We start from the raw sequence: 18,834 nt of genomic DNA, 5'->3' as shown, positions 1-18,834 counted from the left end.
TGAATCTCCACTCTTCCTCCAGACTCGGGGACCTTAATTTTCAAACGAAAATCCCAAATTTACTTTAATCTGAAAAGATGACTTGAGACCACAGAGCAGCAGTCCATTTCTTTTCCTCCTCAGCTCAAGTAAGATGCCCCTCGCATTTCTGGTTCAGCAGTGGTTTGACATGAGGAATGTGACATTTGTAGCCTCTTTCCATCTGGTGTCTCCTGCACTGACACCAGCCTCGGTCCACTCCTTGTGATGCTCACCCAAGTTGTTGACAATGCCCTCAAGGCAGCGGGCATCCCCATTGCTTGTGCACCTTTTCCTACGACAACTTCCCTTTCCAGTCAGTTTTCCATGAATATCTGTTGATACAGCACTGTGAACCAGCCTTTCAACAGTGACTTTCTGTGGCTTACCCTTCTTATGGAAGGTGTTAATGATCATGACCCGGAGAACTGTCAAGTCAGCCGTCTTCCTTAAGGTTGTGGGTACTTGAGCAGACCAAAAGAGTGTTTATACTGCTTGAAATCAAGTATTCTGATGGTTTTTATGAGCTATAAATAAACCGTAATCAAATTAAAACAAAGGCCTAGAATTCTCCAATGTACATAAAATGGATATTGAATATGGGACAGTTATTATTCTGAATTTAGAAAAAAAAATCAAAATATTCTATTGTTTGTCATCTCTCTCAGTACATCAGCAGAATAGGAAATCGTACCTGTGTGGTGTGTGTGTTTGTTTTTTGGGTTTTCATGTTTTTTTAAGCAAAAACCATGAAAATAACCTTAAGAGGAGTCAGGTATGCAGTATAAGGTTCAAAGGCAATCTGTTCAGGTAGAGCACAATAGGGATGTTAAACTCTTTAGGCTCAGTGTGCTCACTAACAGATTGCTCTCCCTTCTTATTATAGCCCTGTCATTTTGTGACTTTAGTTTCAGAGTATCACAGGTTGTGCTAAGGATCTTGTTTCTTTTATGAAAGAAGATGCATAGGTCATGTGGATAAGTTTTCTCCTTTATATCTACATACATAGACATTTCTGAATAAAGAAAAGACATTCAAACACATTAAGGCACAACACATCATGACGCACATCTTCAAGCCCCACCCACCAGAAAGAAAACAAAATACAAAAACCAGAAGGAAAAAACAAAAGAGCCTCAAAATTTCCAATTATTTGACCAAAAAGAAAAAGAAAAACAACCCCAAAACCCTACCACTGTCATGTAAGTTTATTGTAAATAATTTACACAAATTTCTACCACAGACTGCATTCTTTTGTCGTGATTATTATACCACTGGGAACAAAACCCTTACAAAAAAAGCTGTTATCCCAGTATACATGATATGGTCTGTACAGAGAAGCCTTCAAATTAATGCATAGCCAATGATCTTCCCCCCCAAGTGATGCCACAAGTCCTCATTTCCACCTGGGTGCTCTGACCACAAACTAGATCTCAAGGGAAAAAAAATATCCTCCCAGTCCAAGGAAGGTCTTAAGCCTTGACAGTTTTAGCCTGCTACAGCTGCAAGAACAGCAGACTGGATTTTCAGAGGTCTGTCCCCAGCATCAGGACCAGGGGGGCTGAGCAAGGATGTGTCGGATAGCCTTTTCCTAATCCCACTTTCCTCTTCTTTACCTCCTTTAACCTCTTAAGACCGTTACGAGTTTGTAAATCCAGACATTCAAAAACAAGACAGGAAACGAAAGTAATCACAGAAACACTTGCAGTGTCGTGTGTTCTTAAATAGTTATACAAAAGAAAGGGGCTGCCTGGCTGACCGTGTCCATGTGACAATGCAATGAGTCCATATTGCTATAATAGTTACAGGTACTCAAACTCCAGTGCTTGGTGTAATGCCAGCAGGTCAGAGTGACTTGATATCCTCCAGAAAGGCATGTTGTGCTGCGGAGTGGACACACATCATTAAAATCAGACGTACAATTATCACTGTTGCACACCACCACCGCCTAACCACATGCAAGCTACACTACTGTAGCTTGTAGCTGCACTGCAAACAAAAATCCATGCATTTCTAAGGCTTTAAGACAAAGGGTGGCATTTTGGGAATTATGCTTATCCTTCTGTTCAGAAGGTTACATCAGATGACATAATTTATATCACTCATCTCTCCCCTCTTGGTGAAGCTACAGCCAGCGGTTCGTCAGTTTAGCTTAGCATAAAAATTTTAAAAATAGGTACCTTAGCCTTAAAAAAAGCACAAAAATCTACAAAGGGCAATTCTCAATATCACCAACTTAATTGTAACATATATGTATCAGCAATAATATGTACAAAGAACTTTAAAAAATGTATGAAGGATAACAAGATTTGTGCTGATGATGTTAGCCTCTACTTTGAAACACTCATATAACCCATAGAAAATCCCTGCAGCTGTTGTTTTTGACTTTTGTTTTCATTATAATAAAATCAACAAGATATAACTAAATTGGTGAGCTGTAAAGACTAAGAAATTTTTACTTTTTAAAACACCAGTTTCCCCAATGTTTCCAGCCTTTATGCTAAGGTAATTTAACTTTTTGCTGACTGTAGCTTGAAGTCAATAGTTTCCTAAAAAGCTTTAACAGTAGTGCCAAAATTGTATGTGGGAAGTTTTTACATCCTGTTCTACATTTTATTATGTTTTAGACTAATCTTGAAATGAATTCAGTTTTTTTCTAAACACAGTCTACACATAATACTCCACAATAACAAAACAGAGTTTTCAGAGTCCTGTGATACTGTACTAAAATTAGAGACAGAAACATTGTCTTCATGCGTAACCCCAAAAAACTGTTGGGTCACTCTGTGAAATGTGAATAAAAACAGAATGCAATGATTTGCAAATCTCATAAACCCATATTTTAATAAAGATATTAAACTGAGAAAATATACCATTTTATGAGAAATGTTGGCTTATTTGAAGGTGACGGCAGCAGAACATCACAAAAAAGTTTGGATGGGGACAAGAAAAGCCTAAAAGTGGTGCTAAAACAAATATCTAGATGAAGAGTTTGCTACTTATCAGGTTAACTTGAGGCAGGCCATTAAGATGATTGGGTATGAAAAGAGCATCAGGTTGAATTCAGTTTTATTTATAAAGCACCAAATCACAGCAACAGTTGCCTCAAGGTGCTTTTTATTGTACAATATTTAATATGTGCATTGAAGGAGACATCCTGGTCAAAAAAGACTCCAAGACTCATCCCAGTGTTACTGGAGGCCAAGGTAAAGCCATCCAGAGTAAGCATCTGGTTAGACACTGTATCTTTAAGATTTTTAGTACAATAACCTCAGTTTTGGAAGTGGAAAACTGTTCTGCAGTCAGATGAATCAAAATTTTGGTAAAATGGATTCAAGAGTGTTCAGTTCGAAAGCCTGCATTTCTGATGCTATGACACTGGACTGTGTGAAAGGAACAACATTCCTTTCCCAAAGGTCCAGGAGCTGGTTTCCTCAGTTCCCAGACATTTACAGACTGTCATTAAAAGAAAAGGGGATGCTACAGAGGTAAACATGACCCCTGTGTTGTGAATAGACTGATGACCCAGTGTCAGATAAGTGGCAGAAGATTGATGGATGGATGAATGGATGGATGATAACAAACCTGTTGTTATGACACTCACAGTTGTGGCGCTTCCTACTTTTATTAAATGTTCTCCTTGTTTCAGCCAAACTCCGTAACTGGGACGGAGGCCATGTAACTAAGAACCCAGTAGTCACTATGAATAAAATCCTTTGTAAGGATGGGAGAAACATTCATTAAGACAGTAATCCAATCTGATCTAAAATAAAGACAGACGCATGGAGGAAACTAGGCACTGGGCATCACCTCATTAATTCCAATCCTACAGTCAAAGACAGAGGTGGCAGCATTATGCTCCATCAGTAATTTTCTGTCAAGTACTGGGAAACCAGTAAGGATAGAGGGAATGATGAAGGCAGAAAATATAGAGAAATCCTGAGTGAAAACCTTTGTCAGAGTGCTCAGGATTATATTTCAGCAGGAAAAAAGGCCCTAGTGCAATGCCAAAAAAGCACAGGAGTGGCTCTGGGAAAACTCCTGGACTGACCCAGCCAGAGTCCAGACCTAAACACCTCTGGAGAGTCCTGAAAATGTCTGACTGAGCTGGCTGATGTTTAACAATTTTGCTAAGGAGAACTGGAGAAATCTTCAAATGAAAGCTTGAAGGTTCATTTCCGCTCGCTGCTGCCAAAGGAGCTTTAACACAAGTGAAGGGTAGTCATGCAAATGGGTTATTCCAGGTTTTTATTCTTAATAACTTGACAAAACACTTCAAAATCCTATTATACTAGGTTCTTGTGGAGTATTGTGTGTAGACTGATGGGGGCCAGGAGGGGGACTGAAACAATTTTAAGATGATGCTAATGTTGAAAACCATCCAAATCCAATGTATTTAGTGCTCAGTAAGAAAGTTAAAAAAAAAGAGTATATCCCAAAATGCAAAGCCATCTTTTAACAACCCCAGCACCCAGCACGATGAATGAAACCCAAAGCTGTAGAAGAGAGGATTAAGAAAATATTCTGGTGTAGCAAACTTAAAATAGATCACTACTTATCTCCCTTTTTTTTGTTATACAACTACAACATCAGTTAAAAACACATAACAGGAGACACGTCACAGGATACGGCAGGATCATTGCTCTGAACAAATGAGGCCGTTCACAGCCCAGTCAGCGTGTACATTTACACAGCCATTCATTACACAATTGCAGATGCCAATGTCAATCTAATAAAAATCTGTTATTGACACAAATTTGGAATAGCTGACGCTGAAAAAGCTGGTGCAAAAATATCCATCAGCAGCTGAGGCTCATTCTCAAATTTTCACTCTGACGGCTGCAAAAGTCTCCTGTCACCCCATGAAAAAAACAAAACAAAAACCAAAGCAAGTAGACCAGAAAAAGTAAAGGACCAACACAAAACTGCAGCAGCAAAGAAAGGCGGGCTTCGTCCAATCAGAGCACACGCTGTGCTGAGTAGGCGGGGGTCACGGTGAGGTTGCGGGTCCATTACCTTTTTGGCCGCCTGTTCCTCTTCCACACCGTCCCCAATTACAACATACACTACTTTCCTGCCAAACCTTTGCATTATGCGTTCAAAGCAACTCTCTTTTCCTGCAAAAAACAAATAAACAAGGGGGAGGAAGGAGGGTCACATGGTCAGAGGGGTCAAAGTTCAGGTGTCATTTGTTTACCTGGCTGGCGGCATGCTCTTCATCCTTTCCATCGCCAATCACAACATATGTAATGTTTGTGCCAAAGCGGGAGACTATACGCTCAAAACAGCTTTCTTTGCCTGGAGACAAACAAATGGCTTTCACAGGTTTTTCCTTTGTTTAGATTGAAATAAAACACAGGAAGAGGTAGAGCTGTGCGTACTAGGGTGAAGTGAACACACACACAAACACACAAGATGGTGTCTAGTGATTTAATAGTTAAAAATAGCGTACCCAGAAGTGGCGTGGCATCTGACCTTAAACACTAGTTTTTAAAGATATCAGATTGTTACATCTGTTTGAATCAAGGCATATCACATAGTGACACACACATACATTTCCTGAGTGTTGTATCTTTCTACCCAAACCCCAGTCTGAGTTGTTTTGTTTCCACTCTTCAATAAGTCAGCACTGGCCATGGTTGCGGTACACTGTCACAACCAGCTGAGGTTAGAGTCCGTTCAGAGTGTAGACGTGCAGCCTGAGCGACATGTGTGTCGAGGCCAGATCGGGAACGCACGAGCTGAGTGCGGATATAATGCTGGAAGAATACTGTAAGTGTGGGGATAAGTAAGTCATACTAAAGACACTCAACACCCACACAGGTGACTTCGCCTAATGTGGCAAATGAAACATCTGCTGGGTGGAGCTGTGTTTCGGATTGTGTGACGTCATCCACCTCAAAAAGATCATCTTCCCTTTCAATCAAAATCATTGACATTAGTAGTATAAGAGCACACGTTTAAATTAGTCTTGAGTCACCCCTTACTTGCTTCTATCTATCCAGATTATCTTGCAGTTTGTTTAGCAATGGTCTCGATATTTATTTATTTTTTGCAGCTTTTTCATCATTTTCAGTCGAGTTCTTATATCTGATCATTTTCACAGGGATGATTTTTTTGCTTGTTAAGCCATTTAACATCTTAACACTGACCTATGAGTCATTCAAGCATAAAAAAAGGAAAGGATGCAGTAAAAGCATACCTGGATTTAAAACACCCACACACACACACACACTCTATTGACGGAGAGGGGGAGATTTGAATGTCTTTAAGAAGCCTGGAGAACTATTCCTGATGACTGCTCAAGGAATCTACCAGAAAGCCTAAATAAGAGAGTCCAGGCTGTGTATAAAAGTGGTCATATTAAACACTGACTTTCAAACTTGTGTGAATTGTACAAATGGACTGTTTTCCCGTGTGTGTTTACGCATGTTTTAATAAATCATTGCACCTATTTCCCATTTTCCTAGAAAAACAAAGATATGAGGAGTGACTCAAGTCTTTTGCACAGTACTGTATCTATCCAGTTACTATTTTATGACTTCTATTCCACAATATATTGTATTATTTAATTCAGTCCATGAATGAAATCATTAATTTAGTCTTTGTTTTAAATTCATGGACTGTGTACAGATGCGTGTGTTTACGTGTGCTTACCTATTTTTGTTGCACTGTAAATGTTCTCAATAGGAAAAACAGATCCCAGACTATATAAGAGAACTTTGGCCAGCGCTGGTATGAGCTGTGTTGTGGTCACCAACACATTTACACAGTTACTCCTGAGGGACAAAGAGAAAGAATAGGCCATATTATGCACAGTGGAGGTGGGTAGGTAAATGCATGAATAGATTCCCGAGTGCCTCTAGTGTCCACTGGTGCTCAGGTCCAACCCTAACTCTTAACCACGGAAATCAAAGGAAGAGAGGACTAGAAGAGACATTGCCATCTGTGTAAATCGTGGAAATAAAATGGAAAGTGGCACCTGGAGCTGATTATGGACAGGGACTTGAGTGCGTGGGTGAGCCAGGAGTCAGTCAGAGCTTCCACCTCAGCTCTGAGCTGCAGCCAGGCGTCTCTCTTAGCAGGACCCAGCAGACCTAAAACACAGCACCAACTTCTTTACTCTATAAGCACTCTACAATGCACTCCAATTTTGTTTGAGCATTAAAAAATAAGCTGTATTTGCTGTATTTGTATCTGTGTCTATACTGTTCCACTATTTCATTGCACAGTGTTCCCTGTGACAGCAAGGGACTATTCTATTCTTCTATTCTGTTATTAATTAACTTTAATATTTAAATAGTCCTATACAAAGTTAACCCCCCCCAAAACAAAACAGTTTTTTAACATCTAATAGATGATCAGGACTGAATGCTCCCCCCTTTCCCAGACAGAGTGTGAATATAATTTTAGAACATTTCAACTCCTGTAGAGTTTAACTAAAGTAAAACTCATTTTCAACTCCGTTCTGAGTCTATTCTGATTGGCTTACCCCCCACATTGTTTTTGTACGTGCTATACAACTCTTTGACTCGTCGGTAGCGGAAGGCCAGTTTCCTCATCCAGTCGACCCCACCGCGGACGCCCGTAGCCAGGCACAGGTTTGCGCTGGTTGCAGCTGCATGGAAGCCATCAGTTGCAAAACTGTAAGTACTGTCAATAATAATAATATGTTTTATTTGGAAATCTGCTCTGGTAGAAAAAAAAACAAGATGGTTATTTGTATTTTGGTATTGGTATCACAAACACAACGGCAAGCATTTATTTGTAAGAATGCAGTTAAGTATCATCTACATACTTTTAAAATTTTAGTCATCAAGTTAATATTAAAACACAAACTGGACAAATGTTGTTAATGTTTATCTGAATATATGATCTACAGAAATGAATGAATACTACAACTTTACACAAAAGTTAATTTTTAAATAATCACCTTAAGTCCTGGCCATTGTCATCTGATGACACGTCATCAATATGCACCTGATCACATTCCTGTATACAGATACACATAAAAATAACAATTATTGCAAGCACAATGTGCCGAAGATAGAATATAGACATGTTGTGACATTTACAGTATGTTAACTTCATTTTCACCACTAGAGGGCAGCAGTTGTATCTAACTGGGTAATGGTTTGGACCTCAGGCTTCCTCCCACAGCCCAAAGTCATTATGTTAATTCAATTCAGTTCTATTCAGATTTTATTCCTATAGCACATTTAAAAGCAACAGAGTTGACCAAAGTGCTTCACAATTAGTTAAGAACAAGAGAAAACAATAGAGAAACAAATACAGATAAACGAGAAGACGATGTATTAACTTAAAAGTCAAAAGTTAAGATAACTGTTGATTGGAAATTGGCTTTAGATGTGACTGTGAGCACGAATTTTGACAGTGGTGTGCCCTACCGTTTGCTCAGTCCAAGCTGGTGTATGATAAGGTGTGTATATCAAATCAGTGGAACAATGACATTCTCAACATTACGCTTTGTGCAAAAGCTAAAGACGGAGCAAAAACTGTTGACAATGTTAACAGCTGTGACTCACCTCCAGGTCATTAAAAAATAAGTGTGTGTCAGCCAAGTTGAAGATCATCTCTTCCATCCTCAGACCCAGTGTTACCGCCATGGGAGGGTCCTAAGAGAAGAGGAAGATAACATCATCATGACATCAACATGACAACAAATTTCCAGAGTTAATACTTACTTCCACCTCAAAAACCATTTTAGACCCCCCACCCTCAACAAACCCCTATTTGTATACTTGGTACGTTCCGCTCATCACTGCAGACGCTGACAGACAGGTTGCACTTGTTCTGTCCCATCAGCATTCCTTACGTTTTGAGGGGGGGGAGAGAGCAAGATTGTGTCCCTCCATGTGTGTGTGTTGCAAATTGTAGGTGCCCTCATAGGGAGATGCCTGGAGTGTATGTGGTGTGTGAATGGTTTGTGTGTGTCTATGTGTGTGTGTGTGTGTGTGTGTGCGGGCGTTCTGGAGAACGCGGCCTGCACTGCCAGGCTAGCGCTCAGCTGCAAAAACTATCATCTGTGATAGGTCAGCAAGGGTCGACAGCTTGCCGCACGATTCGCTGACGCTGTCAGACGACCAGAATAGAAAGAAACTAACAGGAAGGAGAGCGAAAGTGAGCAGGCGAGGTGCTCAGGCACGGAAAGCGAGAGAAACTGGCGGCATTCATGAATGTCAGAAAGTGCAAAAGGATGTGCATCTTAAATCAGAAATTTGCTAACGGTGAGGAAGACTGAGGACGATCGCCTAAAGTCTTTTTCATTTAATCAAAACTGTCACTACATATACTTATGAGTTCTGTACCATAACAACACATGTTACTGAAATTTGTTATCTCTGACACACAGTGAACGACAGAGATTGAAGAGCATCTGTTAAATCTCCACTATGACTCATCACTGGCTATATTCTACGCACATACAAAAGTCAATAACTCCTACTTGTTATTGCTAAATAACTATTATAATATTACTGCACAAAAATCCAGATGCACTCTTCACCTTCGCTGGTATCACTTAAGCTCTGGAAACTCAACACTTCCTCATGATGTGAGCAGCATACTAAGTATAGTAAGAAACAGAGAGTGAGATTGGCTTGTGCGATAAAGACGTCTATGCTTGTATTGACAAAAAGGCAAAACATCATTTGGAGCAGCTGTATCCTCAAAGCTCCATGAGAGGGGCACTTAGGTCTTGTGGTTTCTATGTTAATAGTGTAAACACTATTTTGGGTGAGGTGTGAACAGACACAGCTGCTGCTATATTTCTCAAGGGCAGCGGCAGAAAACGAGGTGAAAAAAATTCTCTCGCAAATATTTTCAGGCAAATATTAGGAGGCATATCCTTTTTTTTTTTTAATGCCGATGATTTGCCAGTTGTCATGAGCCATGCGGGTAATCTGACGTGGCGTGCTATGAGAGGGTACATTAAACCCCGATTTGAGTTCTTGGAAACATCTAATTCACTAGTTTGCAAGTCAAGACAAATGCAAAACCTCACTTCTTGATATTACCATTCAATTCAGTGCTTCTCTACAGAAAATACAACACAAAGAGGCTGAATTATCCATCAAGACCACGTGTGCCCTCGCTCTAAACATGGCATTTTACAACTCACCAGGGCCTGTCTTATGCCCATTAAATCCCAATTGCCAAACCTTAAAGTCCACAAATGCAGAACAACTAGGAAGCACATCAATGCCTGCAAACCCTATTTGTAAAAAGCCTGGGCTCCTATGGCTCAATGCAAGTCGGGCTCCAAATTGTGCGTACGCTGTGCCAGCTTTTGTTCGACTGCCAAACAGCAATATCAGAACGGATTTATGATGCAAAGTCCGTACAGGCGGGCTGGTGGCCACGCAGGTGCCCACAGGAAACGACATCACCCAATAAAAATCTGCAGCCTTGGCTACGCGGGACGACCACAGATCAGTTCCAAGAACATTTTTTATTAAAATAAAGGGAACTATAAACAGGGATGCTGTTATGGGAGAAGGAGAGACCACCAAATAAGTTCACAGAGAAAAGCGGAATAAACATCAGCCCAAGTAAGAAATTAGCACATTACATTATCATTCAATTAAAGAAAGCATTGGCAATTTAAAGACTTGTTTTATAATCCATTAGATTATCATCCCAAATTGACCGTAACATTCCTGAAGTGGCTGATGTCATTTTGAAAAATCTACAGAGACAAATGAAGCTTATTCACTTTGCGTGCTCATTGTGAAAATCAAAGTAAGGATGGAAACTCTGGTTTCAGAGATGGTGTATGAAGGTGGAGTATTGGTCCCTAAAAATCTGCTTCACTGATAGATCCTCACTACATTATATAATTTACCAATTTATGGTAACTTACCAATTTTAATCTATGTTGATTGTATCTTTTCAAGAAAACATTAACTTTCAAAGCTAAAATTTAACCTAGCATTTAACGTTATTTTCCACCTGTAAATAAGAAGAGGTGGGATGTGTTTTCAGAATGTGGCCATGTACCACCAAAAAAAAGCTCCACACCTCACTACACCACAGGGCACAGTAGCCTGAACAGTAAACCACCACCATATATTTTCTTCAAGAGAGTAAGTATACCCTTGATTAACTATGCAGCAAGTGTGAGCGCCCTTATAACAGCAGGAATTTTAGCTGTTTAATAGTGCAGATCATTCAGGTGTGCCCAAATCTCCCCAGCAAATTCACCTTAAAGTTATACCGTGAAATGTTCAGACAAATAGCCAAAACCCCAAGAGCTACATCTTAGACTTTACAGGTCTGTGGTAGCATACTAAATGCTCATGACAATGCAATTAGAAAAAATACTGAACAAGAATTGCTAGCTTGGAAGTGTTACCAGAAGAAAGGCTCCCGGGCAGGGTGAACATGGAGGCAGAATTTAGGGATGTAAAGTTGCTTCTGAACAAACCACAGGAACTTTTAGAACAATGTCCTTTGAACAGACGAGACCAAAGTGGAGATGTGTGGCCATAATGTGTGATGTTTAGAGAAAATCAAACACAGAATATCAGCACAAATGCCTCATACCAACTATCTGCCACAGCGGTTACACAAGGTGATGATTTGGGTTTGTTTTGCAGCTACAGGACCTCGGCACCTTGCAATCATCGAGTTGACCATGAACCGCTCTGTATACTAAAGTGTTCTGGAGTAAAATTTGAGGCCATGTGTCTAGCAGCTAAAGCTGGCCCAAATTGGGTCACAAAAAGGACAATGACCTCAAGCACAGCAGCAAATCGACAACAGAATGACAGAAAAAGGAAAAAGAAAAAACAAACAAACAAACAAGGCAATCAAAGTCCAGATCTAAACGCCACTTAAGTGCTGTGGACATCAAACAATTTAACAAGTTATTGCTGCTAAAGCTAGCTGCACAAACTATCGAATCATTTGGTGTACTTAGGGCTGCGTTACATAGCTGAGGTGCAGCTTAGCAGACAGCTGCTGGGTGCAGCTGCTGGTGTCAGCACCAACACGCCACACCTCTAATAATGCGTAACATTAGGTGTCATCACTTAACTGGGTGAGTTTACCTCCTGTTGTACTGTAACAATTTTCGTTTTCTTTCTGTACCAGATTTTTTAAATGAGTATCCACATGAATAGACTCACTTGGGGAGTTGAAGGTTCAAGAAACAACACTGGCTTTATTTTCATGCCCACCTTTTGTAAAGTTCAAGATTAGGCCCTCCTCTCGATGGCTCAGTTATTATGGATGATCTATTATGAGTTGTGTTAGTAGTCAAACTGATGCTTAAGCTTTAAATCTGGCACGATGTGAAGGTTCATTGCTCGTGAATCCAATGGGCAGTCAAGCGTAGATACATATAGAAGCTTTACGAACAGTAAACTTAACGTAGCAAGTAAACACAGTAAAACAGTCTTACCTTGCCATATTTTTGTGCATAGGAGCCTGTGAGCAGAGAATGGAAGACAATAATCGTCTCATCCAGATCCCAAACAAACACCCTCTGCACATCACAACAAAAAAGACACAATGCAAGAAATTTGAGTCTATTCTTCTGATTTTACAAATGGCCCTTATTTAATAAGTACATTTATTTATTAAGTACAAATGTTCTGATTTATCAACATTTTCATTCCTGAATTTACTTACACTTCATGAACAAATGTAGAAGTGAATCTGTACATGAAAATATTATGATTGTCTAGGTGGAGTTAGGAAACAGACAAACATAGGCTACATCATTATAGTAAGATGATAGCATGATTATTATACTACTATTATTGCCTATTGGTTATTATTTACTGCTTTCAAAAACACCATAAATCAATAAAATGCTCAGAATTACAGTCGGATTTAACCTAAAATTAAATTGTATGTAAAGAAAACAAAGTAGGAGATATAAAGATGCAGACTTTAAAGTGTTTACTTAAACATATCCCAGCATTCCTTTTCTCTTATCTTAAAATATCTGGTCTTCCATTAAAAATGACTTCTATTATTGCTGGATGTCATCACCTACAGTCTAATATCTTGGCACTATCCCACTGGTGCTTTTTATTTATTTTTAATGAGTTTCTCATCACAGGCTGACAGATCATGTTCTCCTTGTCGTCCATCTGTTTTCTTCTTTTTCTTATATTCTGTTAGCCTTTTTTTCACATCAGCTTTGATGTCCAAACCTGAGCCACAGTGAGCGTTCTCAGGAGAAACAATATTCTAAACCTCTGTTATTTCAGCCGGAGCCTCGCTTTATGAAGAGGGCGCCTTTTCTGTCCCCGTCTTTGGACGCGATTGTTTCAGTTTCTTCAGTCTGTCTCCTGCTTTCTTGCTTTAGAGATGCAAGCTCAACTCTCACAACGCTGTCACCACTTCTTTCTTTTTCCCCCCTGCCATCTAATCTAATTCCATCTAACGGTAAATGCTTCCTTATATAGAGAAACTGGGACGGAGCAGGATGCAGATTGCACAACCCTGCTGTTTCACAGTTTGATTTACTAATATAATGCGCAGTAGTACAAATAAAATAGTCCGGTGTACAGATTTTATAAATCTGCTGTTAATATAGCATCTACACTTTTTTGTTTTGTTTTACATATATGCATATTAGCAAATAAGGGCCAATATATACATTCAGGCCTGTATTGACAATGACAATGACTCTAATAGCTTCTGCTTGATTGAATTTGGAGACTAAAGTAAAGAAAATGGACAAAGATCAAAGAAAATACCATGTGTCCATGGAGAATTGAAGGGAGCATTCATTCAGTAATCTCGGTGCTCTCAGTGTATGTTTTCTAGTCTCTTACCTCCAGGTCACTATCAGGAGGAGGGGAGGGGTTGTTCTTGCGGCCCCTGCCCCGAGACTTAGACCCCCCACTCCGGCAGGCTCTGTCATCCAGCTCTTTGATGGGTGTGGAAGGGCTCTGCACTGTATCAAAGTCCCCTGAGAGTGTATATAAACACACACAGGGCTTTTGAAACATTTTAAATTTACATGTGATCAAATATCTGTCTTAAACTGCACAAGCAATCACAAACTAAAGTCACTCCATTAAAAGCAGCACTAATGATGTGGTTTGAGGTGATCCCACAGGTGCTCTGGAGTTGTAGCCACTTCAGGAGAAGCAATAATTCAAACCCTGTACAGTAATAAGCCATGTTGTCAGGTTTAATAATTCAAGGTAATTGGCATGACGGATCAACTTAAAGGCTACCAAGAAACCTAAACAAAAGTACCACCGGTATTCTGACTGATTCATGACAGCGTGCACATGCAAAGATTTAACAGGGGAGTGGGAAGATTGAAGTGTGCAATAAATTAGTTAGGTTAGGTAATGTGATGCTTCTTGCTAAGATACAGTACATACAATTTTCTTGAGGAGAATACATGGGAATGCTCCCAAAGGCTCAAACACACACACACGCACACTTTCCTAACGCCATATGCTCCCACTGCTGCGCGGTAACTAGAACCAGACTCTGAGCTTCGGCTCGCATATTATTATGTCTCAATCAGGGAGAAAAAGGGAGGGGGGGTGGAGAGAGTGAAAGGGGGGGTGGGGGGGGTGGATAAAGATACTCACACACAAGAAAAAGTTGGTGATAAAATAAAAAAAGACACTCCTGGACAAAGAGCGAAAGAGAAAAAGTGAGAAAGCCAGCGGAAGAAAAAGAGCTAGTGACAGGAAGAATGATAAGCTCCTTTAATCAGGCTTCCTGAATTACAGCCAAAATAAACCAAATAATAATATGGAAAAAACGAAAAGCCGAACACGAATCCATATTCCTGAGCACAAGTGTGCAGTTTAAGTCCTTCTTGCTTCCCACTTTCTCCTCCGGCTTGCCCACCAAAGTGCAATATTTAACGTGACTTGTCTCTAATCAAAGTCTCGGACGCTAATGTAAACACATGTCGATTCTCCAATTAGCCAGCGCAATGCCAGGTAACTATGGCTACAGTCTAAAGTTACTTCCTGTGCTTCATCATCGTAGAAAGAGGGCTTTGAACTCGGTTAACTTAAAACTGTGGAAACAAGATTATGAAACCGCAATCAGAAGTGGTGAAAAATTCTTTTGACATTTGTTTGCATATTTATGAAGTTAGAGCCGGGGTGTGGTGTTGGTAATTCGACTGCTTCTTTCTAAACTATGCCCATGTTAACACAAACCTGGGTGAAGTTCAGCAGCCTGTCCGGTTATGGCGGGGGTGGGATCTTGCAGCTGGTAGGCTGCTGTGGAACCGGTGCCATCCACGTTGTTGGAGGTCATGTACGTCCCGTAAGGGGAGGTGGAATAATACTGAGCATACTGGTTTTGGCCAAATGTCGTATATGAGGGATAATCCTGCGGAAAATAACAAGAATTATGAGCACGCAAAGACATACCAAGCAAACAAAAAGAAACAGGGAGACGGAGAGGTTTTCCTGAAAGGACCAGTCTGACTTCTGAGGATAGATTTTACAAGTGTTCCCTCTCATGTCTCTAATCTTTTGTCCCTGCCTTTCTGTATTTTATATCTCTGAAACAATTAAAACCTCGTGCTGCTGCTTTTTACAGACCCAGTGGAGATGGACGTTTTTTATGAGTCAGCTCTCTAAACCTGTCACTACATCCATCTCCAGAAGTCCTTAAACAAAGCCACACACAATAAGAAGGCACAGTTGGTGTGTAGTCATACAGTGCAACACTTGTGCGCACGCTCTGAAGTATCAAAAGGGGTAAAGGAAAAATGTAAACGCAACAGAGTCATAGAAAGTAAGCTTGTTTCTACATAGAGGTTTTTACTTTGACTTGCATTTGTTTCCCGGAGACTAACCATGACTTCGACTTTACTTTGCTTACCCAACAAGATTAACCCTAACCTTAAACCAACTTAAATGTTGCAATTCATGCAACTGGATCTTGCTTCTTTGTCCCCAAAAGAGAGGCAGGTCCCCACAGTGTGACTGTTTAAAAAGATTTATGTCCCCACAACATGAGTAATACAAGTACACACACATACGCACACACTATATTCCCCCTTAATCCACCCACATGGGCCAAACCTTGACTTTCTTCCTGTAAACAGCCACATCTATCATAGTGAGACATTAAAATCCCCCTTTAAGCATTTTTACTACCACAATGCAATTCATCATATGGACATAGAGAAATATTCAGACCATAACACTCTTTCACAAAGACTAATTGTCTGTTTCTCTCCCAGAATTTTCCCTGTTGCAAGGTTGCATTGTGATGATGAAAACTGCGTGGGAGCATGCCTGGAAAACCATTTCTGGTCTGAAATCCTAATGCAACTAATATGAAATTCGGATCCTTTTTTCCCTTTCTTTCTGTCTTTCTGCTTTGGAGACAGCATTATAAGATAATCACATTAAATGACAACAAAGAGCTAACACATTAGCTTCGTATGATAGACCAACCTGTGTTCACAAATGCATGCAGTCGTACCTGCTGTGTGGCAGTGTAGTTGGCGGGGTTGGACACTGAGTTGTTGGTGGTGTAGAGGCCTGAGGAAGGAGTGAAACTGGAACCTGTTCAGAAATTAACCCCCCTTTAGCAAGAACTTAAAAACCAAAAATGTTTAAGTTAAATAAAAGGCTGTGTTATAAACAGACCTGGCATTGGATAGGGGGAGTAGGCAGTCTGTCCAGGCTGAGGTGTGGTAAAGCCGGGGCTGTAGCTGAGGCCTGTCTGCAGAGGAGACTGACTCTGGGCTAGGCCGCTTTCTGTTTTTATGCCGGGAAGCATCACACCGAGGTCTATGGCAATTGAAAAAAAAATAATGATATTAAATGTTTCAGCTTTAATTTGCAGAGTTTAACAAAAGTCTCTTCTTCCTCAGAAGACTTGGAGACTTCCACCTGCTACTGAGGGTGCTTAAGAACTTCTGCTCCTGCACCATCAAGAGCGTCCTGACGGGAAACATCTGCACCTGGTTTGGGAACGGCACCAAGCAGGACAGACAAGATCTGCAAAGAGTGGTGCGCTCGGCTGAACTCATCATTCAATCAGAGCTTCCTGACCTGCTGTCCATCTACACCAAGCAGTGCAAGACTAAAGCCAGGAAGATTATGATGGACCTCTCCCATCCCAACAATGGACTCCTCTCATTTCTTTTTAATCATAATTTCTTACGTAAACTGTTATTTGCACATTTTAACTGTAAATTTCTAAGTTAAAATCTGCAAATTTTGTAGTAATCTGTAAATATGTAAATCATTTAATGGTCGGGCATTGCACAGCAATAAGCATTTCACCACGTGTCGTACTGTGTATGGTTGTGTGTGTGACAAATAAAATTTGAATTTGAAAAGTATTGCATTAACTATTTACATATACATTGTCCCCAGTTTTAGAGACTCGAAATAAACTGAACAAACTAACGTAATTTCAATTATAAGGATTATTTTTATAACAATAATCCTTTGCAGTTAATGACTGACTGAAGTCAAGATACTATGGGCATCACTATATGCTCCTTCCATGCTTGAGATGCTCTGCCAGGCCTTTACTTCCACCACCTTCAGTTGCTGCTTGTTTGAGGTTCTCGGTGCATTCAGTTTTGTCATCAGTAACTGCAAAGCATGCTCTGATTGGCTGTGATCAGGTGACTGAAAAGCATATCCCATCAGAAAGAGTCTATTTTTCTTGCTTTCAGAAACTCTAGGTTGCTTTTGCAGTTCGTTTTGGGTCATTAACGTTTGCACTGTGAAGTGCTGTCCAATCAGTTTTGCAGCTGAATCTGAGCAGAGAGTAAAGCCCATAATACTTCACAATTCATCCTGCTACTTCTATCAGCAGTCACATCATCAATAAACACTAGTGACCCAGCTCCACTGGCACCCATACACATTAATCTCAGTTCCATGTGTCCAAAATTTTTTGTCAGAACTGTGCAGACTCTTTTAGATGTTTTCTGGCAAAGTCCACTCTGGCCTTCTTGTTCTTGAGTGTAACCAGCGGTCTGCACTTTGCTGGTCTGCATTTCCATTCATGAAGGTGTTGCTTGATTGTAGGCCTTGACAATGAAACACCTATCTCTGTGAAAGTGTTCCCGACGTGTTTAAATGTTCTGAAGTTGTTTTTCTTAACCACGGAAATAGTTCTGTCCTCATCCACTTTAGTTAGCCTCTGTGTTCTTTCAAGACTTTTGGTGTTGCTGAGATGGGCAGTAACGCCGTAGATTTTTAAGAGTCTACCAGTGATTTGGCCACTGTCTCTCTGATAGCTTTATTTGGGCTTCCCTCACTTACATCAACATCTCTTTAGACCTCATTTTGACAGTTTTAATGAAGAATAACCAAAATGTAATATAAAAACACTTTGAATCAACTCCACATTTTCATCTGCTTAATTTTTCATTGAATAACAAATGAATAGGCCTTACTGGGACACGAAACTGAACAAAAGTCAACTACGCAATTAATTTTGAGCCTCTAAAAATGGGGAGACTGGTATGAAAATGGCTGTAATTTCTAAACAGTTAATACAATACTTTTGTTAATTCAATTTAATTAAAGCTGGAAGTCTGCTCTTCAATAACATCTTGATTGCTTGTTTTAAAATCCAGTGCGGTGGTGTACAACAGGAAAAGTTACAAGAGATTGTTTCATCGCCTACATACTTATGGATCTAACTGCATATTGTCCTCATTCTGCTACGAGTTCACTTTCAGTTCAGTTTATTCGAATCTTTGGCTGTACCCAGTTGCAATGATTGAATGGGTGAAAATATTTAATTTCTCCCCAAATAGAATACAGCATAATGAGTTTACTTCTAGTTTTTAAAGGGCATCCAAACCAGTCACTC

The 18,834-nt window shown here is 40.1% G+C and overlaps 1 protein-coding gene across 4 annotated transcripts in view; it reads right to left on the bottom strand.

Annotated features, from left to right (window-relative positions):
• Positions 1-987: 987 nt before the first annotated feature.
• The window catches only part of eya4 (EYA transcriptional coactivator and phosphatase 4), a 50,268-nt gene continuing 32,421 nt past the window's right edge, over positions 988-18,834 (bottom strand). For 3 of the 4 annotated variants that reach the window (XM_085245938.1, XM_085245940.1, XM_085245941.1), the window contains 12 exons: positions 16,641-16,784; positions 16,474-16,556; positions 15,192-15,366; positions 13,830-13,966; positions 12,443-12,526; positions 8,565-8,654; positions 7,952-8,010; positions 7,511-7,671; positions 7,001-7,115; positions 6,676-6,797; positions 5,035-5,135; positions 988-1,901 (listed from right to left, as the gene is read on the bottom strand). In XM_085245938.1, coding sequence (XP_085102064.1) covers positions 1,821-1,901; positions 5,035-5,135; positions 6,676-6,797; positions 7,001-7,115; positions 7,511-7,671; positions 7,952-8,010; positions 8,565-8,654; positions 12,443-12,526; positions 13,830-13,966; positions 15,192-15,366; positions 16,474-16,556; positions 16,641-16,784 — 1,352 coding nt within the window. In that variant the 3' untranslated portion in view covers positions 988-1,820. Of the gene's footprint in view, positions 1,902-5,034; positions 5,136-5,215; positions 5,317-6,675; positions 6,798-7,000; positions 7,116-7,510; positions 7,672-7,951; positions 8,011-8,564; positions 8,655-12,442; positions 12,527-13,829; positions 13,967-15,191; positions 15,367-16,473; positions 16,557-16,640; positions 16,785-18,834 lie in introns of all 4 variants that reach the window. The other variant, XM_085245939.1, reaches the window with a different exon arrangement.

The sequence above is a fragment of the Mchenga conophoros genome, linkage group LG15, assembly GCF_057382185.1.
Source record: "Mchenga conophoros isolate Kocher_MC1m ecotype Shallow Benthic linkage group LG15, M_conophoros_male_GT1.1, whole genome shotgun sequence".
NCBI lineage: Eukaryota > Metazoa > Chordata > Actinopteri > Cichliformes > Cichlidae > Mchenga > Mchenga conophoros.
This window is presented reverse-complemented; position numbering and strand designations above follow the sequence as displayed.